Raw genomic sequence first — 27,454 nt, 5'->3', positions numbered from 1 at the left:
AATGATCAATTCAAATGTAGACTTAGGAATATTCTTGTTAAAATAAAACCATAGACACAGGAGCAGAATTAGGCCACTCAGCCCATTGAGTCTGCTCCGCCATTACATCATGGCTAATCCCAGATCCCTCTCAACCCCACTCTCCTGCTTTCTCGCCATAACCTTTTACATCCTGACTAACCAAGAACCTAGCAAATTCTGCTTTAAATATATTTAATGACAGGGCATCAACAGCCATCTATGGCAATGAATTCCACAGATTCACCATCCTCTGACTAAAGAAATTTCTTCACGTCCCTGCTCTAAATGGACATCCCCCTATTTTGAGGCTGTGCTCCTTGGTCTCAGACTCACCCACTACAGGACCTATTTTTCTCCGCATCCACTCTGTCTAGGCCTTTCAATATTCAATAGGTTTCAATGAGATTTCCCTCATTCTTCTAAATTCCAGCAAGTCCAGGCCCAGTGCTATGAAATGCTCCCTGTACATTAACCCTTTCATTCCCACCATCACTCACATGAACCTCCACTAGACTTTCTCCAATGCCAGCACATCGTTTCTTACATAAAGGGCTGAAAACTGCTCACAATACTCCAAGTGTGGTCTGACTAATGCTGTATAAAGTTTAGCATCATGTCTTTGATATTCTATCAAAATGAATGCTAACATTGCATTTGCCTTCCTCACCAATGCCTCAACCTGCAAGTTAACCTTTAATGAATACTGCACAAGGACTCCCAAGTCCCTTTGCACCTCTGATGTGAATTTTCTTCCCATTTAAAAAATATTCTATGCCCTTATTCCTTCTGCCAAAGTGCTTGACCATACACTTCTCTGCACTATACTCCATTGCCACTTCTTTGCCTATTCTCCCACTCTATCCAAGTCCTTCTGCAGACTCCATCCTTCCTCGGCACTACTTGTCCCTCCACCTATCTGCACACTTGACCACAAAGCCATCAATTCCATCATCCAAATTGTTGACAGTTAACACGAAAAGCTGCGGTCCCAAGTTCCAACCCCTGTGGAACACCACTTTACCCGGCAGCCAGTCAGAATAGGCCCTGTTTATAATGACACTTTGCCTCCTGCCATCAGCCAATTTTCAATCCACGCAGGTGGCTTTCCTGTAATACCATAAGAACATAAGAAATAGGAGCACGAACAGGCCATCTGGCCCATCGAGTATGCTCTGCCAATCAGTAAGATCATGGCTGATCTGACCATGGACTCCTCTCCACTTACCTACCTTTTCCCCATAACCCTTAGTTCCCCTACTACGTAAAAATCTGTCCAATCTTGTCTTAAGTATATTTACTGAGGTAGCCTCCACCGCTTCATTGGGCAGAGAATTCCACAGGTTCACCACTCTCTGGGAAAAGCAGTTCCTCCTCATCTTCATCCTAAATCTACTCCCCCAAATCTCAAAGCTATGTCCCCTAGCTCTCATCTCACCTATCAGTGGAAACAACTTTCCTGCCTCCATCTTATCTATCCCTTTCATAATCTTATATGTTTCTATAAGATCTCCTCTCAATTCTGAATTCCAGCCAGTACAATCTCAGGCAACTCAATCCTTCCTCATAGTCTAACCCCCTCATATCTGGAATCAACCTGGCAAACCTCCTCTGCACCACCTCCAAATCCAGTATATCCTTCCTCAAGTAAGGAGACCTGAACTGCATGTAGTACTCCAGGTGGAACCTCACCAGTACCCTGTACAGTTGCAGCATAACCTCCCTGCTCTTAAATTCAATCCCCCTAACAATGAAGGCCAACATTCTATTTGCCTTCTTGATAGCCTGCTGCACCTGCAAGCCAACTTTTAGTGATTCATGCATAAGCACTCCCAAGTCCCTCTGCACAGCAGCATACTGCAATTTTTTACCATTTAAATAATAATCTGCTCTTCCATTTTTCCTTCCAAAGTGGATGACCTCGCATTTACCAACATTGTATTCCATCTGCCAAACCCTTGCCCATTTACTTAACCCATCTATATATCTCTGCAGACTCTCTGTATCTTCTGCACAATTTGCTTTTCCACTCAATTTAGTATCATCAGCAAACTTAGATACACTACACTCAGTCCCCTCTTCCAGATCATTAATGTATATTGTGAACAGTTGCGGACCCAGCACCGACCCCTGCGGCAAACCGGTCACCACTGATTGCCAGCCAGAAGTAACATCCATGTATCCCAACTCCCTGCTTTCTATTAGTTAACCAATCCTCTATCCATGCTAATACATCACCCTCAACTCCGTGCATCCTTAACTTATCTTAGTCTTTTCGCAGCACCTTATCGAATGCCTTCTGGAAATCCAAGTAAATAACATCCATCTGTTCCCGTCTATCCACTGCACTCGTTATATCCTCAAAGAACTCCAGTAAGTTTGCGAAACATGGGCTGTTATCTTGTTAAGCAGCCTCAAGGGTGGCACCTTATCGAAGGTCTTCTGAAAATCCAAGTAAACAGTATTCACTGACTCTCCTTTGTCTATCCTGATATTTCTTTAAAGAATTCCAAAAGCTTTGTTAGGCAAGATTTCCCCTTAAGGAAACTATGATGTATTTGGTCTACTTTATCATGTGACTCCAAGTATCCTGAAACCTCATCCTTAATAATGGATTTAATTATCTTCTCAACCACTGAAGTCAGATCTTATTTTCCCAATCTACCTGCAGTTTGAAATCTCCTATGATGATCATGACATTTCCCTTACTACAAGCCTTTTCTATTTCTCATTGAAATATTATATCCCACATCCTGGCCACTGTTTGGGGGCTCATATATAACTCCCACAGTGTTTCTTAACTTTACTCACAAGGACCCTACATGTTCCAACTCCATGTCACCTCTTTCATTTTTAACAACAGAGCTACCCAGCCCTCTGTTCTTTCGATACAAAATGCCAATTAAGTTTCGCCAAATCCTTTTGAAAACTAAAATTTCAAAGAAGTTTTCCTGCCTTCAGTTTAGTAATGATCACCTGATTAAGACAGTTCATTCTCCAATAGGATTTGAGTTTTCTGCTCCAGACCATTTCAATAGGTTAATTGAAATGGTTTGGAAGGAAAAACTGAAATCATTGTAACATTATTCCACTACCACAAACCATGGCTCTCAAATTTTAGTCTGGACATAACTTAGCTCACAAACTCCTAAAGTTGTTGAAATATACACCCTCGTCAGCTGTGCATTTTGTGCTTCAGCCATCAGCACAGGGTTTTCATTATTAGGATTTCTATCAACTATGTTTACCACACGAATATTGAAAGGCTTAGATAGAGTGGATGTGGAGAGGATGTTTCCTATGGGGGGGGGGACAAGTGGGCACCGCATCAGGATAGAATCCGCATCAGGTCCAGCTAAAATAGAGATGAGGAGAAATTTCTTTAGCCATAGGGTGGTGGAGATGTGGAATTCATTCCCACAGCAGCTATGGAGACCAAATCACTGGGTATATTTGAAGTGGAGTTTGATAGGTTCTCAATTAGTCAGGGTATGAAAGGATACTTGGAGAAGCCAGGAGAATGGAGTTGAGAGGGATAATAAATCAGACAAGATGGAATGGTACAGCAGACTCGATGGGCCAAATGGTCTAATTCTGCTCCTATGTTTCATACTCTATGGTCTTACCTCCATCAAAATTTTACTGCGCCTGCTCCCTATCAACCACATGCGACCACCCACTCCTCACACTATCGATGTGAAGCACACAAAGCTGTCCTTGAAATTTTGCTCCTTATCCTTCCTTGAATAACCTGTGTAAAGTGTAAGCAACAATTTTTATATTCTGCATACACTCAGTGCCACTTAATTAGGTGCAGGGGGTACCTAATAAAGTGGCCACTGAGTGTATGTTCGCGGTCTTCTGCTGCTGTAGCCCATCCACTTCAAGGTTCGATATGTTGTGCATTCAGAGATGTTCTTCTGCACACCACTGTTGTAATGCTTGGAATCTGAGTTAGAGTTTCTTTTCTGCCAGCTTGAACTGGTTATTCTCCACTGACTTCTTTCATTAAGAAGCGATTTTTGCCGAGAGAACTGCCACTCACTGATGGTTTTTCTGTTTATAGCACCACTCACAGTAAATTCTAAAGACTGTTTTGTATGAAAATCCCAGAAGATCAGCAGTTTCTGAGATACTCAAACCACCCCATCTGGCACCAACAATTATTCTATAGTCAAAGTCACTTAGATCACATTTCTTCCTCCATTCTGCTGTTTGATCTGAACAACTGAACCTCTTGACCATGTTTGCAAGCTTTTATGCATTGAGTTGCTGCCATATGATTGGCTGATTATATATTTGTATTAACAACCAGGTGTACATATGTATCGAGTAAAGTAGCCACTAAGTGCAGTTAAAACTAAGAGTATAATTATATTTTTTTGAATTCGTGCCATTCTGTTTTAAGTAATTGTTTGGCACTCCTATCCCTTTGCTTCTAACTCAATTGATGCCCAGCATCCGTTTTAAATAGCCTACATGTAGTATAACAACACCCCATACCCACAGCATCCACAAGTCTAAAGCAAAAATAGTTAATTACTATAGAGCCTTCACAAGACCCGGGCTTGATTTTTAACTTCCCACACAGCAAGTTCATTGTTAATAATTACCTGCCTATCACTTGCCGTAATGCTCTCTGTTTATGTGCTCACATGTTAGCTGAAAATCAGCAATTCAGAAGAGAGTGGAGAAAAAAAGAAAAGCTCAAGTTTTGAACATAATTCAACACGATATATTACAAATCTAGCATGTGCAGAACCAAGCCGGGAAGGAAAATTTTAATTATCACTGTATTGAAAAGTTGTTATTCTTAAAATTGTGATATCATAACCTGAAGCACACTGAATATAGCACATCTTCTGGTCTCTAACCATGCACTGAAGGGTTTTTTAAAAATACATTTAAATTATCATTTTGTTACAAAATCCACAAACTGTACTGTGAAGTGTTAAAGCTACCAGAGGAAATCAACCTAGAAACTTGTAGCTAATCTATGTCCATGCCACAATCCAAAGGAGTAAGAAGTAACTCATTTAAAAACATTTCCATTTAAAATTAAGCAGTTTTCCACATCCACTGCCAGAATAACAATAGGCAAGATTTAGCAAGACAGGTCCTAATCCTATATTTTATGGTCTTATGATTTTTCTATCCTCTAACCATTTCTTTTACATATTAACTTTTTGTGGCCTTTTGTATAATAAAAATGTACAGGAAATTATGGGAACCAAGGGAAGGAAAAATGGGAAGGGCACATTCCCCCTTGCAGAGGTGTCAGTAACGAGAGCACGTAACCTAAATGCAGTTGACAGAAGAGTCAGTTAACAGTGAGAGAATAAAAACAAACATCAAAGACTGGTAGGTCCTCAAGAGTGTGGGAGGTGACAGGCAGAAATCCCTATCAGATTTAAGTCCTACTTGATGTGGTGTGATCCCCAAATCCACAGAGCTAGAGGAGGGTGAAAGGGATTAGCAGCTCACTTTAGGCTAGGGGTTCCCAACCTGGACCCCTTGCTCAATGGTATTGATCCATTGCATATAAAAATTTGGGAACATCTGCTTTAGGCTAATGCCAACGGAATGGATTCATTTATTGGTCTCCATCTGCTCCACAATTCCAAAAAAAGTAACACACACAAAATGCTGGAGAAACTGACCAGGTCAGGCAGCATCTATGGTGAGGAATAAACATTCGATGTTTCCGGCTGAGACCCTTCATAAGGACTGGAAAGGAAGGGGGAAGAAGCCCCGAGTAAGGAGGAGGAGGAGGAGGGATGTAGTGAGAAGCTGGGAGGTGACAGCTGCAAACATTAAAGGATTGAAGAAGGAATCTGATAGGAGAGAAGAGTGGACCACGGGAGAAAAGGAAAGAGGAGTGGCACCGGAGGGAGGTGATAGGCAGATGAGGGGAACAGAGGCGATAGAAAGGGGGCCAGAATAACAAATGGAAAAGGAGAGAAGGGGGAGAGGGAAGTAATTACCAGAAGTTACAGAAATTGATGTTCATGCCTTCAGGTTGGATGAAATATGAGATGTTGCTCCTCCAACTTGAGGGTAGCCTCATTGTGACTGTGGAGGAGACCATGGTCTGGCACGTTGAAATATGAATGCGGATTGGAATTAAAATAGTTGGCCATCGGGAAATCATGCCTGTTGCAGATGAAGTGAAGGTGCTCAAAGCCCCCTTCCCCCAATCTACATAATTCTCTTGTCTCTGTACTAAATTTCTTCAAAAAAGGCTACTTCAGTAAAGAGCTGCACAAGGTGAAACTCCTTATTCTCTTTATTTGATTGCAGTTGACAAAATATTAAAGAGAACTTCTACAGCAAATGGAGGAGTACTCAATTAGGAAGCAAAGTCTAGAAATAAGACCAAGCTCAATCAGGTGTGAAGCTGGGACACATCTACACGATGCAAGTAGAAATTTGTAACTCACTTCTGCAAAAAAAAATTGATGCTGTTTAAATATCTGTTAACCAAAACATATTTTTGTCATGGGATCCTTTTAAACACTTAGATTAAATGATATAGCCTGTAATTAATTTTAAGTAGTCTCCAATCTTTAATATGGCCAAAGCTACCTTAGATGCAGAGAAAGGGGAACATCAACCAGCCCCTTGCCATCAAGAGGAATTTGTTCAATCGACTCTAGAGCCATAAAGCCTATTCTCCATCACAGAACAAGAAATTCACCTCCATGGGACCAGTAATCTGCTCCGTATCTCTTGAGATATGAGAAGAATAGAAGGATGTCCTTTTAGAACAGACATGTGGAAAAATTTCTTTAGCCAGAATCTGTGGAATTCATTGCCACAGACAGCTGTGGAGGTCAAGTCATTGGGTATATTTAAAGCAGAAGTTGATAGGTTCTTGATTAACTCAGCAGGTCGGGCAGCATCCGAAGATCGGTCAACGTTTCGGGCCAGAACCCTTTGTCAGGAGAGTCAGAAACGTCAACCGATCTTTTCCACGGATGCTGCCCGACCTGCTGAGTTCCTCCAGCGTGTTGTGAGTGTTGCTTTGACCCCAGCATCTGCAGATTATTTTGTGTTTAGGTTCTTGATTAGTAAGGTCATCAAAGGTTACTGGGAGAAGACAGGAGAGTGGGGTTGAGAGGGATGATAAATCAGCCATGATGGAATGGCACAGCAGACTCCAAGGAGCAAATGGCCGAATTCTGCTCCTGTGTCTTATTGTCTTATGAAGCTTTAAACACATTTCACTAGTTTCTTTAGTTTCACCAGCCTATAAAAATAATATTGTGGTTGCTGAGATTTTTAAATATAAAATAAATAACATTGGAATAACCCAGCCACTCAGCATTTGCAGGGAATAAAAAAGTTAGTGTTTCATAATAATCTTCCACTAGAACCTCAAGCTATTGTGTGGTCCCAACAGTACCACCTCCTTGCTAGTCTCCTCCACATCACAAAGCAGGGACGTCCACTGTGCTGCTACACATACAAAATCATTCACAGGGGACAGCATCTTTTAAATAAACATGACGGCCACTGACATTTAAAATCAGAGCTTGCAGGAGGCATAAATAGATTTAAAAGCTTGCCATTAATTATCCACAGCTGTCTACAGGAAGCTCCTGTTCCCAGAACATGTCACATTCTAAGTACCTTTCACTAGGCCTACCCCTTTAAGATTGTTGCTCTGGCGTACTGAAGTGCATCCAGCACACACCTGTGCTACTTAAATAGATTGGACACCGAATTTCTGGTCCAAGGACATTACCTTCACAGTGATTTGTTCCCAAATTACTCCTGGATGTCACCAGGAAAAGAATATTCATCTAAAGCTTATTCCAAAAATGAAATGTGGGTTCCAGAAAGCAGTCATGGCAGTAGTCCATCAATGTACGGACAACAGATGTGACCCCATACAAATGTATGACTTATGATGGATGCGATCTAAAAGGAGTCAACATTGTAGGCGTCCTGATCAGATTGAACCATAATACCATTTTGCCAGTGAATTATCATCCCATTTTTTTAAAAAATCCAAGAACATTCCATTGTGAGACAATAATCTATTTTACCGTAGAGTTATATATAATACACAGGAATTTTTTTTTTTTAGACATACAGTGCAAAACAGGCCCATCTAGCTCAACGAGCTGTGCCGCCCAGCAACAACCTATTTAACCCTAGCTTGATCACGGGATCATCAACCTACCAACACCTTTTGACTGTGGGAGAAAACTGGAGCACCTGGAGGAAACCCACGCAGTTACGGGGAGGGCGTACAAACTCCATACAGACCGCACCACAATTAAACTCCGACATCCTGAGTCATAATAGCGACATGTTAACTGCTACACTACCACAGTGCCCCACTTAACTTTAACAGATATTCAAAGGCAGTTTCATTTAAAAAAAATTAGTAATATATATATATGTTGTCTGTTAATTGAACTTAAAGTAACAACAAATATTCTTATTCTAACTTTACTGTTGTGCTCCCCTGAACACCATGTGCTCAATTATTTTCAGTAAATTCAGAGATAAAGTGGTTTAAAAACTGTGGATGCAGAAAAAAGTGTTAAGATTTAATTCTAGAAGCTAGGAAGCCATACTTATTCACATTATTAAGTTTTCAGTGTTCAAGACACCAACGAATAAAAACTGGCACTTCACATGGTGACTAATGAGATCGCCCAGTGAAATAACATAAGGGCTGACAGCCAGCTAGGCCATCTTGGCAGGTTCCAACCTCAGCATTGATGCATTCATCATCCACTAAACCAATCCACCAATTCTGCAATGCCATTTGTCATTAATTATGCTAATCAGCATACCATTACTCTCTGATGACACTCTAGCAGTTATTAGCTAGTTATGGCTTTCAAATGTGCAACTTATTGAGTATGCAAGAGATGTGCATACATTAGCCTACAGGGAAGAAGTGTCCAATTATAAAGAGAAGAAATTCTCTATTATCTTGCTCTAACAAACCAATTTAGCAATTATAAAAGCCTATGAACTCATATGGGTTTAAGAGCAAGAGCTTAGCATATGAAACAAGGGAACTTTGTTCATTATTATACTCATTCTGATGAGAGGAAATGAAGTGACAAAGCCTAACTCTGCGATTTTGTTAATTACAGGGTTTTAACAAGAGGCACAATTATCGAGCAGCAGTATTCCAATTCTCAAGAGCCCAAATTTCTTTCTATAAGTCTCGCTGAACTGTGTTTTCATTTCTCCCACTGTATTTTTTAAAAAACATACTGATAGAACAATGTTAAAAATTTGCCCTAGACTCTGTGAGCAGACTTACTTAAAAACACATACCTTAAAATTAGTCAGTAATTTTAAACAATAGTTTAGCACAGCAAAGATTGTTGTATAGTGAGTGTGATCTTAGATGATTTAATATAACAGGGCTAATTTGAACAGTTGCAAAGAAAGGCTTAACAAATATTAGATATAAAACAAATGGCTATCATAGTCCAAAACGTATACTTACAGGCAGACGCACATAAACATACTCACATATATACACACACTCTCATACACATAAATAACCATGTTATTTAGTGTATTTTATTTGGTCAATATAAAATTCAGTCATTTTCTCTGTTTTAGTAGGTTCTGCAAATATTTGTGTATGGCTGGTGTGTGGCAATAACAACATCATTTTATAGAATTGAAAATCACGATTTCTAATTCAGTTCAACATTCAATTGACATGACCATTAAGTATTTACAGACTGAAATACTAAATATGTTCAGAGATAGGTAATACCACAGCATTTTGTTTTATGGATATTCGGACTTCCCAAAGGATCGTCACATTGTCGTAGTGTAAAGGCTTGTGAGTGCTTGAGATCCCCAGAGTGATGCTGCTGGAAGGTCGGCTCCTGGTAGGGTCACCCATGGCAGTAAGGTCTAGGGTGAGGTTCCAGATAAACAGCAATCCAACCCAGACCTCAACAGTGGAGCTGGCAGAAAACGATGGACGTCACAATGGCAGAGAAGGCGGAGGAAGGCTGCAGCAGTGAAGGGTCCCCAGTCCTCTTGCACTCCGTGCCACTGAACGTTGACCCTGGTCTGTCAAGGACTGAGTGGTGGCTGCCCATGCATCAGCCTCCTCATGTTAAACAAAGTCACAAACAGGCTTTCTCCATTAAGGGAACAACCCCTCAGGAGAACATCATACCAGTCCCGAGTGATCTCACTACATATACAGAGCTACTTAGAAAGAGAGATTTACAATAATTATTCCAATTTGCCAACAAAAAAAGCGCTCATTGCCATCACAAAATTTCAAGTACACAGGGCCATCAGATACCATCAATTTACTTCAACTACAATTCTGAAGATCAATGTTAACATCTTGATTCAGTTCCTCCGGTTTCTCAGTTATTTGATTAAATAGCCAAATACACTGATGCGTCAAATTTTCATTTGATTGATAATAAACGCGTGTGCTCCATACTACATAACCTTCCTTTCAGAGGGGAAAAAAAATCTACATGTCTGGCACTGAATGTTTTAAAAATTGTTAGGCGGAAACATTTTTATCCCAACATTGACCATTCAAGACTGCTGAAAAGAATTGCACACACTTTTTAAATGATATTTAATGTTCCAATAGCTATAATTCCAAGTCCTATACAGCTTTCCCTTGTGATATTCCACCCCACTATTCACAACACTAATTAAAGTTAAAATCTAACCATGAGTGTGTGTGTGTGTGTGTGTGTATGAGTGTGTGTGTGTGTGTGTGTGTGTGTGTGTGTGTGTGTGTGAGTATGTGAGTGAGTGTGTGAGAGTATGTGTCTGTGTGTGTAGGTTCATAAATATGCAAAACAACAAGCTCATTTTAGTTAAAGAAAATCTTTAACACAAAGGATTCATTGTTCATGTTACTTAACATATTCAGTAGATGACAACTCCCAGATTATGGATCTTTGAGCAATTCTAATTGTCCATCATTTTGATGTTTACTAAAATTATTTACAGTACAATATCTATTCCTTCGAATAAAAGGTAAGCTAATGTGAGAAAACAATTAAGACTGCACTTAATTTAATTGAAGTCCATATCTGGTCTGGTACGGAGGGAAGAATGCCCCTAAGCACGCTTGCACCATTCATATAAGAAAGTCATCACACATTGCGAGTTCAGTATGGATTAAGTAATCATTAATACTGCTGAAGTAAATGGGCCTATTAAAAAAATCTTCAAAAAAAATTAAATGTCTGCACATAAATCTCTTTAAACTATATTTAATGGGTCTATTTAATCTGCATATTAAGCACTAGATCAACAAGCCCCTAATGAGGCCTTTGCAAGAGGTTTCAGAGAAAAGCACCTTTTAATTCAGTATTTTTGGGATGAATCTTCCTAGCTCCATGGTTTATCTTTGGTAACATAACAGTTGCCTGTATAAATTTGTTATGTGCCCAGACTAAATATTTTCCATTGCAAAACACCAGCCTGCAATTCAATTCACAATATTTAATCTTCTTGGTCGGACTAACTAATGCACCAATCTAAGTGGCACTGCACTTGTAAATGGGAATTTTGGCCTTTGTGGATCATACCACAAGATAAGAACCTGCAAAGCACTAGAAATAAAATGTTGTTAATTTTGAATTGCTCATGAGGCTGTAGCCATTGGGCTCCTGGACAGGCTTCACTTGTCTCAGTGCTGAACTGACTGTGGCTGTGGAATCACTTTGAGGGACTCTGTGGCCTCATGTTCTGTGTTTTATTGATTCACATTTTTATTTATTGTTTGTGCGATTTGTTCTTTTTTGCATATTGAATGTTCATGGTCTTGATTACGTGGGTTTTTTGTGGATTCTGTTGCGTTTCTTTGTTTGCTGGCTGTCTGCAATTAGAGGAATCTCAAAGTTGTACATACTTCAATAATAAATATACTTTGAACTGCTTGTTTCTTTGTTGTAACATTATATTTGATTATCAGCAGAGTTAGGGCTAACAATTGTTTATCAACGTCGAATGGCCAAATCACAACATGAGCATCACATGTGTCATTACAAATGGAAATAAACTAATAGTCAATAGGTGAAATTTAAAAAAAACATAAGCATCTGAAAAATCAAGAGGTATATTTTCCAGGTGGGTACAAGGTAGGCGGGCACAACACAAACTGCACCACCCAATCCGACATCTGGAATGTCCAAACCAAGTTCAAGTCTCACTTCATTTAACTTTACAACCACCAAGAGAAAGTCATGCAATTAATTTTAAAAAAATATGAAAATTATACCTAAAAGACTACTCATTTTAAAATGACAGAATGAAGGCCCAAAAATAATATGTTCTACTACAGTGAATTGAGCCATCCCCTAATGAAAATGACAGAGCTCACAATGGGAGGAGGCATCACAATTTTGTTGTTTGCCAACTGAGATACAGAGTAGTTCTCAGAACACTATAATACAGTACAGGCCCTTCAGCCCACAACATTATGCCAACTTTTTAACCTTCTCTACTCTAGTTGATGGGTATTTACATGCTTTCAAGTTACATGAGGTAATTATGATATTTTCCACCAAACTGAGCTGTCACTATCTACTTTGTCAGGAAATAATCTTTTTAAGCATTCTGCTTATGCTGTCGAGTAAAGAGAAGCAAAACACTTCTGATTATTTCAAAACTATAATAAAAATTAACCAGATTGAAATATGCTGAGTTGCACAGATAATCAGCACTTCGACTTGTGGATCCTTAAAGCCAAGTGATGAAGTGCAAAGGATAGAGACCAAGCCAGAAAAATTCTTGTAGCTGATCGATGTTACCTCGAGGCATTGCAATACTTTGGCCTCGATTTCGGTCTGCATGTAAACAGATGGCTTTGCTTGGATGGGGGGGGGGATGGGAAATCATTACATGATTAGGTTTTGGCCAAATTTGCTGAACATATCTCGAATATACCCGTTTCTCATTATTGCCATGGAGGTGGTGGTACAGGAGCCTGAAGACCCACGCTCAGCATTTTATGAACAGTTTCTTCCTCTCTCCTATCATATTTCTGAATGACCTATCAACCCATAAACACTATCTTGCTATTCCTTTTTTGCACTACTTATATTTTATAGTATTTTTAATTATTTTTTATTACTCCCCCCTCACCTGGTATCACCCATCACCTACCAGCTTGTACTCCTTCCCCTTGACCCACTACCTTCTTATTCTGGCTTCTTACCCCTTCCTTTGAAATCCTGATGAAGGATCTCAGCCCAAAACATCAACTGTTTATTCCTCTTCGTATATGCTTTCTGACTTGCCAAGTTCCTCTTGGACTGTGTGATGCTAGCATCTGCAGAATCTTGTGCTTATAATTGTTTCTTGTCTTGCACAGTATCTGCCACAAACCAACATTTCACATCATATGTCAGTGATGAAAAATCTGATTCTGATGTTATCTAGGCCTCACTTCTGTGGGGTAGTGCCCCAGGGACACAGGCATGGCTTACTAAAAATCCATCAGGTTGTAGCTGGTGCACTCTTCTGCAGTTATACATCCAAGCATAAGCTTGGATGTATAAGCTGCAGATGAACAGGAGTTGACCATTTGCTTCCTTTTACCTCAGCCTGTCTTCCTGTACTAACATCTCCCCTCAAATAATGGACTTCTGGCAATTTCTGAGCCTAGTCAATGTGAAAGTGTCACATCTAGAGGAGCAGGCCAGCTCTCCCACCAGAGCTGCTCTCCAGTATTCGCTCCCTGAAAGACAAGCTGGATTGCCTTTGGATGAAGCTAACCCAGTGCAAGAAGAGGAACTGCTGTATGTTTGTTCTTGTAGAAACATGGGTCCAGGACAACATCCCACGCACCACCAAATCTTCAGGCCATGTCACTCAGGGACTTGTGCTAATATTATTTTGCGAAATCTGTAACTGGGAACAAACTACTGCTGTAAGAATAGATGGAGAAGTGAGTCAGTTTACGAAAATCAAGAGAGGGCGTTAGACAAGGGTATGTTTTCTCCCCTGATTTATTTAATGTGTACAGTGAACCAATATTACAAAAAATAAGAAACATCTTGGGGATCAAAGCTGGCGGTGAAAACATCAATAATTTCAGATATGCGGATGACAGTGTTAATTGCAAGTACGGAGGAAGAACTACAAAACTTAATTGATATAGTTGTTGGAGAAAGTGCAAAAATGGGTCTATCTACCAATTGCAAAAAGACAATGCATGGTGATATCCAAAAAGGAGAATCCTATCTGCAGGCTGAGAATAAATGGGGAAGACATAAAACAAGTATAGAACTTTTGCTACTTAGGAAGCAGGGTGACATCAGATGGCAGGTGCGACATGGACATCAAAAGAAGATTAGGGATGGCAAGAGACACCTTTACGAGAATGAAGAGTATACTGACTAATACTAAACTAGGCAGGACAACCCACCTAAGAGTACTGAAATGTTATATTTTTCCAGTTATGTTATATGGCTCAGAATGTTGGACAATATCTAGTAACATGAGGAAATGAATTGAAGCAGCAGAGATGTGGTTTTTGAGGACGATGCAAAGAATATCATGGACGAAACGAATATCTAACGAGGATGTCATGAACAGAGCAAACACAAAAAGAGAAATAATGTATAAGATCATGAAAAGGCAACGTAACTTCATTGGACATGTGATTAGGAAAGAGGAGTTAGAATGCACGGTAATTATGGGAAAAATTGAAGGGAAGAAAGCAAGAGGAAGGCAAAGACAAATGATGATGGAGACAGCAGCCAGAGAACTGGAAATGAATATCAATGAATTGATCCACTTGACCCGAAACAGGAGTGTGTCGGCCATGGCAGTCAAAGCTCAAACTGGGCACGGCACCTGATGATGATGATGATGTGCTACATGTGACAGATTAGGGATGAAGGAACCTCTAGACTATCAGGATTGTTGGGATGGAGCAACTTGCTGAAGAGGACCAAGCACAGTTTCATTATGATCACTGGAAATGGTTGTTACGGAAGTCGTCCATGGTCTGATACAAGGTCATGCTCCTGGTATACAGCGTATCAGGGAGTCCAGTCCCCTTCTTCCAGGAGAGAAAGAAAAGTTTAAGCATATATTTTAAGTGTGGCAGCTTTATCAGTTCCAGCAAAATGCATCAGCACCTGGTGCATTACCCATGAGTGAGTGAGTTGATGCTCTTCCACTGTGGGTTTGGTACTTGCCACAACAGGCAGATTCACTGCAGTGACTGATGTCTTCTCACTGGTGAACTTTACCTTCAATTGTATACCAGGGTAATATTCAAGCCAAATCTCCATCCACTTGTTATAACTGATGACCACTTCCCAGCCTTTGATTTCAATCAATCTGATTTCTTTGAGTCATTGAAAATTACAGCACAAAAACAGGCCCTTCAGTCCATCTAGTCCATGGCAAACCATTTAAACTGCCTAGTCCTGTTGATCTGCACCCGGACCATAGCCCTCCACACCCACGCCATCCATGTACCTATCCAAACTTCCCTTAAATGTTGAAATTGAGCCCTCAGTAACCACTTGTGTTGGTAGTTTGTTTCACACTCTCATGACCTTTAAGTGAAGAAGTTTCCCCTCATATTCCCCTTAAACTACTCACCTTTTACCTTCAACCCATGACGAGTTGTAGTCCCACCCAACCTCAGTGGAAAAAGCCTGCTGCATTTACGCTATCCATACCCCACATAATTTGCATAACTCATAATGTCCCCTCATACAGGCTGCCTTTTGATCTCACATTCACCAACTGAGAGGATAACAGATGGTGAACAAAGTTGTAGCCAATAGTCAATGGTGGGCCGCCAATGAGTCCACTGGATTTTTTGCTGAGAAGCCTCTGAAACACTCAGAACTCTCTCATTTGGGTCTCTCTTGTAGTAAGCACAAATTCAACATCCTATCTACATTCAGGGCCGACAAGTTTCATTATCAACAAATCACAGTTCTGCATACTCTGTTCCCAAGTATCAACATTTATTTACAAAAATCTAGAAGTTAAATGTTATAACTTAATCCTTGTGAAACAATATGGTACAGATTCTGTTTAATCAATACTGTTAAAAGTGGTCAGCTGACTGAGGAATTAAAACTGCAGGTCCAAAGGTCAATACCAAAGGTGGAAGCCCAAAGGTCAACAACCAGAAATGGCACGTCCGGAAGTTGGAGGCCCGATGTCTACAAGTCCACAGGAGGCTGGAAGATTGGAGGTGACCTGTCCTGGGGTGAGAGGCCTATCTGTATTTGTGAGAGGGTGGGTGGGTTGGAGGGAGTAAAGGGGCTTGTTTTGCTCTGTTGTGTAGTTCTGATGAACATTGTGGGCATGTTATGTCAGTGCCTAAATGTTTGGCGACACTTGCGGGCTGCCTGCAGCACAGCCTTAGGTTGTGCTGGTCACTGACGCAAACAATGTATTTTATATAACATATAGAACATAGAATAGTACAGCACAGTACAGGCCCTTCGGCCCACATTGTTGTGCCGACCCTCAAACCCTGCCTGCCATATAACCCCCACCTTAGATTCCTCCATATACCTGTCTAGTAGTCTCTTAAACTTCACTAGTGTATCTGCCTCCACCACTGACTCAGGCAGTGCATTCCACGCACCGACCACTCTCTGAGTGAAAAACCTTCCTCTAATATCCCCCTTGAACTTCCCACCCCTTACCTTAAAGCCATGTCTTCTTGTATTGAGCAGTGCTGCCCTGGGAAAGAGGCGCTGGCTATCCACTCTATCTATTCCTCTTAATATCTTGTATACCTCTATCATGTTTCCTCTCATCCTCCTCCTCTCCAAAGAGTAAAGCCGTGGCTCCCTTAATCTCTGATCATAATCCATACTCTCTAAACCAGGCAGCATCATGGTAAATCTCCTCTGTACCCTTTCCAATGCCTCCACATCCTTCCTATAGTGAGGAGACCAGAACTGGACACAGTACTCAAGTGTGGCCTAACCAGAGTTTTATAGAGCTGCATCATTACCTCACGACTCTTAAACGCTATCCCTTGACTTATGAAAGCTAACACCCCATAAGCTTTCTTAACTACCCTATCTACCTGTGAGGCAACTTTCAGAGATCTGTGGACATGTACCCCCAGATCCCTCTGCTCCTCCACACTACCAAGTAACCTACCATTTACTTTGTACTCTGCCTTGGAGTTTGTCCTTCCAAAGTGTACACCTCACACTTCTCCGGGTTGAACTCCATCTGCCACTTCTCAGCCCACTTCTGCTTCCTATCAATATCTCTCTGCAATCTTCGACAATCCTCTGCACTATGCACACCACCACCAACCTTTGTGTCGTCTGCAAACTTGCCAACCCACCCTTCTACCCCCACATCCAGGTCGTTAATAAAAATCACGAAAAGTAGAGGTCCCAGAACCGATCCTTGTGGGACACCACTAGTCACAATCCTCCAATCCAAATGTACTCCCTCCACCTCGACCCTTTGCTTTATTGTATGTTTTGATGTACACGTGGTATATAAGTGAATCTGAAACTGATTGAGTTATCAAAAGTGTAGAACTTGTGTTCACTGTCAATTAAAATTCTCATTTTCCCCAAACAGACAAGGGCCTAACTTACTCAGGCTTATAAAGTACAGGACAAATATCAAGTTATAATCAACTTTTTCAACAGCATCACAATTTTGTTGTCCAGTTTTTATTTGCCAACATACGTACAAAAATCATTCAAAACATATTATAGTAAATTCAAAAAATAATTCATTCTGACATACAAAAATAAAGGTACAGGATTTTCTTTTTAAATTCAGTGGAGCAGTTCTGATTCAGTGAAAGAGCCTGCGAAATAATCCTTCCTCAGAAATGAGGACTCTTCTCACATCAGAATCTTGGACTGGAATCATTGATTCCAGTTTTATCTTCCTCACCTTGCAACATACTCACTGCTCAAACTCAGACCACATACATGACTACTTCTGATTGGAGAAAAGTGCTTGAAAAGTGCTCCCCAGCAGCTGCTTGTGCCAATGCTTTTCTCAAGCAGCTGCTGGGGAGCACTTTTTGAGTCTTGACGAGAACATAGTAGACTGGCCATTCATTTGGCAGAGAAATAATGCGCAGCAAGTAAGTCTCAAACAAAAAGAGTAACTGCCTTGAAGTTACTAAGATCCCTCACAGAATGGGTTGTATGTGAGGCATATCCAAAAATAAAAGTCAATAATCTATTTCTTAATGAACAACTGCTTGTGTTCATTAACATCTCCTAGCTGGTTAAAACAATTCAAAAACAGCAGAACATTGTAATATGCTTTGAATGCTTTTAAATTAAAAAGAATGAATAAACAAATACACCCGATCAGTATAAAGGAAAAAAAACTGTAGACTGCAGATATCTAATGAACCAGTGAGGGGAGGAACTTGGGTGAAAATTAATTGAGGTTACGACAAATGATGTACCTCCGTAGGAGAGATAAAAGACAGTATGGGAAAATTAATTTTATTTGAATTCTATCAAAATAACAAAACCAAACAAAAAAAATCAGCATGAAAAGTAATTTTGCATAATCAGAATGCACCATCTGGAACAATTAGCTGAATTCCTTCAATACTGTAGTACTATGAAAATCAGTCATATCTTCTTATTAAAGATCTGGAATTATACATGTAATAAATCCTCAAAAAAATGAAGCATGCCATTGCCTGTCAAGGCTATTTTTACTTCAGCTACTGAAGAAAGCCTGATAAGCCTGAAAAGAACAGATTAATATATGCAAATCACATCCTGCATTTAAAAGCCCACAACTGTCTACACTTTCTGTCCCTTATTGCTGCATTTATGTTTTATTCATAGAACAGCTCACCTGTCACTTCATAAGCTATAATATTATGGGGGTATTATTAAACAGCATAAAAGCAGCGCCTTAATTGGAAAGCTTCATTGCATTTTCCAATTATTTGGAGTAAATTAAAAGCAGATGCACATGCTTTAATAAGGACACTAATATTGGCTCCAGGAAATCAAAATTCATTGTCATCTTGCTGCTCTGATATTTTCTGAACTACTCTCAATTTTACTGGTTTAAAAGGAAAACCTGTCTACACAGTCTGTTAATTGTCAGTCATGTAACGGCTATTAAAATAATTGGATCTCATAGTAGGTTCCATCCACATTAAAAGCCAAGATATGAATGCATTGAAAGAATTCGGTGCAGCAATTCAAATTCTCAAAGTTTTAGGTTGGTAGTTCTCAGTTAACTTGAAATACTGTAAATTCTTCAATTTCTCAGCTAATCAAAAATAGTTTGCTGCAATATGTACATCATACATCAGTACATGCCTGCTCTGAAACACTTTAATCAATTGGGAAAGCCTAATTCATATGCAAGGCAAATTTTCCTGCATGCAAAACACGTACAAATTTAGTTTTGGAACAGGAGAAAAAAATAAGACATTATCCAGGCAACATTCAACTACACACTTTATAAAAATTCGTAAATTTTCTTCTGGACTCTTAAATTGCAGTTAAGTTGGAATCAAAATGCTAGTGAAATCAATTAGAGGATTATCCCTTTGAACAACTGAACCTTCTTCAAGTCTCAAGATAAAACAAATCTGTACTTAAAGCATGCAATGTTACATTTTTTTTTGTTTCTTGCAAAACCGAGCGTTCACTTTACACAGCACCCAAGTATAAATTAGCAAACCTAGATCTGAAGAACATTTTCAAACAAAGCATTGCAGACCACAGATCTACGACATACAGAAGTCTGATTCAGAAGTTTTAGCTTTAGTGGATATAAAATAATATTTCCTGATTTTTATTGGTCAGTCTTTTGCTTTCAAATATGAAACAACAGTGTTCGATGTTGAATACAAAATAAGCAACGTACACAGTGATCGCTGTGTGGTGGCTTGGACCTCCCCAGACATTCATTGCCGTCAGGGTTCAGCCATAGAGGAATTTCATCATCAAAGAAGCAGAGCATCTAAACATTTTAAAGAATATTTATGTGAAAGAACGGCAAGCACACATCCAAACTTAATTTTCAAGGACAGAATGGCTGCAGCTCAGCACACCATGAAGAACTCAAGCTAAACGTCACTGAAAAAAAACTATTATTGCCAAGTCTTGTTGAAAACTGCAAGAATAGTTCATTAAAATCCCAGTGTTCTTGTCAGACCACAAATTACTGCAGAAGGCTACAAAAAAAAGGTGCACCTGGCAGGGACAGGTAATTATTGACAGCATCTCTGGGATTTCTATCTTTAATTGTGCATGTGGAAACACCAGAAATCGCTGTCAAATTTCCTTCAACATAATGGTAATCACTAATAAATTCATTATTCTCACTGTAAATTTTAGGTCATTTAAAGAATTTTAATTTTGTAAATCTGAAATCAACTTTACCCCACTCTTAACAATCTTATCCTTCAAATAGCAAAGAAAATTTAAAGGGCAATAACAGATGTTCTAAATGTATTGAACACACACACACATATCAAGTCATAATTTCTTCAACTACTAGCTTGCAGAACTTCACAAAATATACCTGTCCCTTTGCTGATCGATATAAGCTTTCACTAAAGGAACAAATTCAAGGACAGTGAACAGCAAATCCAGCAATAAATTGTGTTATGGGGCAAAATCTCCAATATAGCAGAGAGTTTGTTGAGCTCATAATATGAAGATCCTGTAAGGCAAGCTTCCTTGGTGGTGGAGGGGTGTTGAGACGGTGTGAAATCAGATTAAATAACCTTTCTGATGAGTCTCAAGAAAGGCAGATAACTCCATAGGATGAGGTGTTTAAGCAATGGGAGATGGCAACAAAACAATCAAGATAATAGGAGGCTGAAATTACCAAATATTTGTATAAAGTATTAAATATAGTTTATCTGTATCAGGACATGGACGTCACAAAACTTTTAGTTTAATGGCTGCAAATCAACTTAAAAAAAACACTTTGCTTCTGTACTTTAAAAAAATTCTTAATTTTGGGAACTATTTCCCCACTCTGAAGACAGGCAGCAACTGAAGCTCTGTCATAGGAATAAACTGCTCTGCAGTTAAAAATTTCAGAATTTTATTGTACAGAAATTTCAATTGGATTAAATTTATCAAAAACTTTTAGGGAAGTAAATAAAATGTATTTTAAATTTTTATTTAACTAAGACAGATACTAAACATAAGAGGTTTTGCAGATGCTGGAAATTGTGTGCTACTTCAGAAACGGAAAGGTTTTGAAACTCAATTTGTCTAGTCCATTAAAGGGAAATCTGCACAGTACCATCTCAGCTTTACACTACTAAATGTCATATCTAACACATGGACATGCAATTATTTGTGACTCTAGAAACGTGAGTTCTAGCATTCTCATGTAATTATATTTAAGGTCATTGCCAATTTTAATTGTTTAAAAATTGCAAGATACTTACTACAGAATATTTAGAGCCAGTAGTGTTAAAATATTTTAAAGTTACAATGGAATACTGAAATGGCCAAACACTACTTGAAATCTGTGCCTATTTGTGAATGGCCTCTTGTTTTAATCCATGGTGTAAATAAGGTATGTGCAGGTAACACTAAACACCCACCAAATTAGAAGTATCCTCTAATTTCACCATTAGTGAGAGAATCGATCTTACAAATAAATCCTTCCTTATAAATAATTATTTTCTTCATTACTTCACTAGCAGAATCCTTCAAGTCAAGTACCGAACAATGAAGATTACATATTGTGTGAACAGAGGTGACTGAAGCTTTCTTAGCATTTCAACAGGGAAATTTGTGTCAAAAATATTTAAAGCAGACACCAAAACCTTTTAAGGGGCATTTAGGTATTTTACATTACACTGAATGATGTGGAATTGCAGCAGATCTATTTTAAAGCACAGCCAAGTGTTATTACAACTCATCAAAAATAAAAAGAAAACTGCATATACTGGACAGCTAAAATAAAACAAAAAATGCTGGAAATATTCAGGTAGGTCAAAGGATCTCTGACGGTGTTAACCATTTCTCTTCAACAATAAACTGCTGGAGGAACTCAGTGGATCAGGCAGCATCTAAGGAATGAAATGTTTCAGGTTGAGACCCATCATCAAGGACTCCAGCATCCAGGCCATGCTCTCTCTGGGTACTGCCAATGGGTGAAAGGTACAGCAGCCTTGATTTGCTTTTACAGAATTTGTTTTATGACCTGGTATAGAAACACTAATGCCCAAGAATGAAAAAGCCAACAAAAGTGGTGGATATAGCCCAATCCATCTCAGGAAAAGCCCTCCCTACCGTTCAGCAAATCTACAAGGAAGACTGTCACAAGAAAGCAGCATCCAGCATCAAGGACTCCTACCATCCAAGCCACACTCTCTTCACACTGCTGCCATCGGAAAGGAGATACAGGAGCCTTAGATACCACATCACCAGGTTCAGGAACACTTATTACCCTTCAACCATCGGGCTCCTGAACCACTGTGGATAACTTCACTCATCTCAACACTGGACTGATTCCAAAATCTACAGACTCATTTTCAAGGAGTTTACAACTCATGTTCTCAGCACTATTTATTTGCACAATTTGTATTATTTTCTACACTGGTTATTCGTAGGTCTTATGTACTGTTTTTCATGACTTCTACCTTATTTCTTTATTTTCCTTTAAGTGCCTGCAAGAAAATGAATCTCAAGTTAGTACACTGTATGGTGACATATATGTATTTTGATAATAAATTTATTCTGACTTTGATCTCGATCAGTGGTTCCCAACCTTATTTAAGCCATGGACTGCTACCATTAACCAAGGGGTCCATGGAACACAGATTGCGAACCCCTGATCTTTCCTGTAAAGGCCTTAACTTGAAATGTCAAATGTCCATTTCTCTCCATGGATGCTGTCTGACACACTGAGTTACTCCAGCGGTTTGACTTTTGCTCTAGATTATCCCCCTCTTTGGATTATTCTGCGGCAAACTGGACATTTCAGTTGAAAAACATGAAGCTTAAAAGGGCAAAATGCCTTTCACTAGCAGATTCAGAACTGTCATACAACAGCAAAATGATTGTATTCAAAAGCCTTGATATTTTAATTTAGTTTATTTTAATTCAGAGATATAGCACAGTAACGGGCCCTTCCGGCCCAGTGAGCCAGCGCCACCCATTACACCCATGTGACCAATTAACCTACGCACCCATATTTGCTTGGACCGTGGAGGAAACTGGAGCACCCGGGGGAAACACATGGTCACAGGGAGAACACATAAATTCCTTACAGACAGTGGTGGAATTGAACTCGGGACGTTGGTGCTGCAATAGTGTTATACTAACCACTGCTCTACCATGCAGACATATCAGAACTGGAGACTCAGTTCTCAATCTTACCACAGCATGGTAAGATGGAGTGATATTATCATCCTGATTTCGAATCTGAGCACTGGGGGAATTTAACCTTAGAAAAGAAAACCTAGAACAAAGAACAGTACTGGTAATGAGAAAACCTAGTTGTTGCATAAACCTGGTTTAGTACATTCTTCAGGGAGGAGAATGTATTGACCTTATCAGACCTATCTGAAAGGCTGACTTGTAAATGCTCTCTGAAAAACTTTCAGAAGCAAATAAAGTTAGACAGCAAACACTTCTGTTGCCAGTAATGACAATAACTCAAGGATGAAGGAAACAACATAGCCTTTTTGAAAACTTTGCTGGTCACTATAACTTGTTCAGAATATACATGCTCTTCAAGAATCAAAGCTCAAAAATGGAAACATATTCACAAATGCAAATATTTCTAGCAAAGACCAAGTTTTCAAGAAAGTTAAGCCGCTGCAACAACTTCACAATTATCATGAGTAATTCTGGAATAATATAAGTTGTTCTGTAACAATCCTCTGAGTTTACACACTCCCAATCCCATGAAGAATCCTTTGTTCAACTTTATTTAAAGAAAGTAAGTTTTTTTTCCCTATATGTTAGGTTGAGGCTAATGTGATCAGTGCAACAGTCCTATCACAAAAAAGAGAAAATTTGCAAATGCTGGAAATCCAAGTAACACACACAAAATGCTGGAGAAACTCAGCAGGCCAGGCAGCATCTATGGAAAAGAGTAAACATTCGACGTTTCAGGCCGAAACCGTTCGGGCCTGCTGAGTTCCTCCAGTGTTTTGTGTGTATTACTGCAATAGTCCTACTTATTAAGGATCATTGATCATAAAATTTAAAGGAGTCCAAAATATTTATGTAGCAAAGGTAGGAAAATCCAACAGCAGAAAACAATTCCCCTAGGAACACACACAAAATGCTGGAGGAACTCAGCAGGTCCGGCAGCATCTATGGAAAAGAATAGACAGTCGACATTTCGGGTCAAGACCCTTCTTCAGGACTAGAGCACAGTTCAATAACCAAAGCACCCCGAAAACAGCTTTGAAACCCTTTGAATATGACCAAGCCACAAAGGCACCACAGTATTATAGAGGTTAACACGACACTATCGTAGCTCGGGGTGTCAGGAGTTCAAATCCGGCATCCTCTGTAGGCAAGTTTGTACGTTCCTTCCCGTGTGTGCGTGGGCTCCCTCTTGGTGCTCTGGTTTTCTCTCTCACTCTAATGATTTCCCATTTATTTGGTTAACTGGCCATTGTAAACTGTCCTGTGATTAGGCTAGGGTTAAATAGGTGGGTTCCTGGGCAGTGTGGTTCAGTGGTGCGTTCCGAATGGTACCTCTTAATAAAAAAAATTGGACATATTCTTCAGAGGTAGTTTATACATACTAAGCAAAACCTTAAATAAATTAAAATTCCAGAAATTACATCACCCTTCCTGCAATGATATTCTTTATAGACAATTATCAGTGGTTCTCACGTCTATCAGTGTTGATCAGATTAATTAGCAAGGGAGCCCTGCACACAATAAATGCTGATTTAGAATTCTATTCATCTTTGAGTGAGGTTGCCTGCAGTCCAGAGTTGTGGTATAATTGAAGTTACATTGCCACTAGAAGCTTCTCAATTGAAGGGTCAGCATACTGCTGCTAATTAAAAATTACATATTTTTGTGGTAAGTGTTTTCAGTAGTGTATATTTCCAGCTTCTACAGCGCAAATAATTAGCCATTTTACTGCTCCATAAATTAAATATTTTTCAAAGGACTAAAATGACACTAACATAGATTGGTTTCAATGGCTTTTTACAACCAATAACTGGAACAGCTGTCCTATTCTCCATCAATACTAGACATTAAAGTATTATTGCTTAAGGAATTTATTAAGAATTGCATTCTGTTATTATGAAGTCTCCCAAAATGATGCACATAAACTCCTGTACTGCTGAGATGAGCTCAATACATCAAAAATTGTTAAAGTCACAATTTTAAGAAAAAGAATAATTATATTAAAACTAACAGCAGCACAGTAGGCTAGCAAAAGCGATTCGGGATAAAAACTGCTGAAATGGTGCAAAAAAAAATACCATCTGACCAAATGTTCCATTGGTAAGAAGCATATTAAGAGAATTTACAGTTTATTGCAGATAGCATCTACACATTTCCCAAATTGTCTTCTTTCTTATGCCATTACATTGGTGTCAGCTTATCTATTTAATTAACTAAATGTTGCTGTTCACATGACTAATGAAAAGAATGACTGCCTTAACTTTAACCTGCAGTGGTGATCTGAGCTGGTGACAGCTGTTCTCTACAACGTTCTTACCCTCTTGGGGAGAACGCCTCGTCTTTCACTCAGAACACCGATTCAATAGAGATCATTTTAGCACCAATGGATATTAAACAGCTCTGTTCTCATGGCACCTGTACTGGTGTTCCAATTTATTACATGCAGAGAATACTTTACAAAGTTCAAAGTAGATTTATCAAAGTACATATTTGTTACCATATACTACCTTGAGATTTATCTTCTTGCAGGCATTTACAGGAAAAATGAAGAAATATAATAGAATCTGTGATAAACTGTACTTAAAGACTGACAAACAAGCAATGTGCAAAAGACAAGCTGTGCAAATACAATAATAATGATAATACCATATTAACGTATTTTTGTCATTATGTCTTGGTCCAAAACTGATCTGGAATATTTGCAAAGAAAAACAAGAACTGAAATGACAAATTAGAATACACTTAGATTAACACTACCTAGGATAGAATGAAGAAATTTTAAAAAATTACACAACAGTCAGATAAAACTTCCAAGGATGTATTTTCATCAACGAAAATAGGATTCAGCACTCCACATGAAAATACACACCACCAAACATAAATGAAAGCACAACTCAGCAAAATGAAGAAATTATCGCTACAGAAGAAAAAGTTAACCAATGGAATACAAGACCCTCCATCCCCATGATCTGAGCAGACTAGATGTTGACAAGGAAGCGTCAAATGCCTGGTTCAGAGTTGGAGACCTCTTCCCAGAAACAGGTGGATGCCAATCCAGGACTAGGTGGTTCACACAAAAAGTTATCAAAAGTACATAAGACAAACAAATTCAAGACAATTAATGGAGAAAGTGCCAAGAGAAACCAGAACCAATCCAACAACATAACAGGATCCTGCAGCAGTTTAACTCAATCTAATTACTTACACAGGCATAATCAAGCCAAAAACATCATTTACCAAACTCTTGCTTTAAAATACAAAACTCATAAAAGACACCATACCTTACTATAAGTACAAGCCTGATCCAGTTTTAGAATCAGAGTCCTACAAATTATATTATGACTGATCCATTATTACAGATAGGGCATTCCATAAAAACCATCCGGAGATAATATTACAGGATAAACAAGCAAGAACAAGATATAGCCATTCCAAAAAGACATAATATACAGAAATCAATGTGAAAGACATCAGAAACATACTGAGTTAAAAGAGGAAATTGAAAGATTTTGGAACATGAAGAACAGGGGTCATACATTGTCCCAATGGAAATACCTACCTCTGGTATCATCCCAATGTCACTACACAATAGCATTAAACAATTAGGCCTATGCAGCAATATTTACGTAAATCTCCAGAGAGCCACAATACTAAACATCACCAGAATAGTCTGAACAATCCTAGCAATTGAGAAATGAGTGTGTTTGGTTGTGACTGTACCTCAGGTTTTACCAGTTTGAGCTGAGAAAAAAAAAAAAAAATAATAACATTGAGTACATGAGTTGTGAAGTCCTTAAAAGTGAGTTCATAGATTCTGCAATCAGTTCCATGTTATACAAGTAAAAACAGACTGCACACAGGTTAGTCAAGCCAGTGTCATTAGAACCCCAAAAATGGTGCACAGAAATAGGCAAGACTCTGCACAAACAAATGTGGAGAACTGTTGGAGAGCTGTCCACTTATATTGCGCATAGTGATTACAGCAAAAATGATGGTGGTCTTCAGAGACAGTGGGCACTTAAGAGATAATTTCCAAGTGTTTTGAGGAAATGTCACTCTTTCTACAAGAGCCTGTCAAACCATGTCACTTCAAA

General features: G+C 39.1%; 1 protein-coding gene across 6 annotated transcripts in view; it reads right to left on the bottom strand.

The window, feature by feature from the left end:
• LOC140186092 (multivesicular body subunit 12B-like) overlaps nucleotides 1–27,454 on the bottom strand; it is a 270,340-nt gene that overhangs the window by 72,814 nt on the left and 170,072 nt on the right. The window contains exon 8 of one of the 6 annotated variants that reach the window (XM_072239967.1): nucleotides 19,937–19,968. The exons of the other annotated variants lie outside the window; for them this stretch is intronic. Coding sequence (XP_072096068.1) covers nucleotides 19,952–19,968 — 17 coding nt within the window. The 3' untranslated portion in view covers nucleotides 19,937–19,951. Of the gene's footprint in view, nucleotides 1–19,936; nucleotides 19,969–27,454 lie in introns of those variants that run through there. 6 annotated transcript variants of the gene reach the window in all.

The sequence above is a fragment of the Mobula birostris genome, chromosome 22 (assembly GCF_030028105.1).
Source record: "Mobula birostris isolate sMobBir1 chromosome 22, sMobBir1.hap1, whole genome shotgun sequence".
NCBI lineage: Eukaryota > Metazoa > Chordata > Chondrichthyes > Myliobatiformes > Myliobatidae > Mobula > Mobula birostris.
This window is presented reverse-complemented; position numbering and strand designations above follow the sequence as displayed.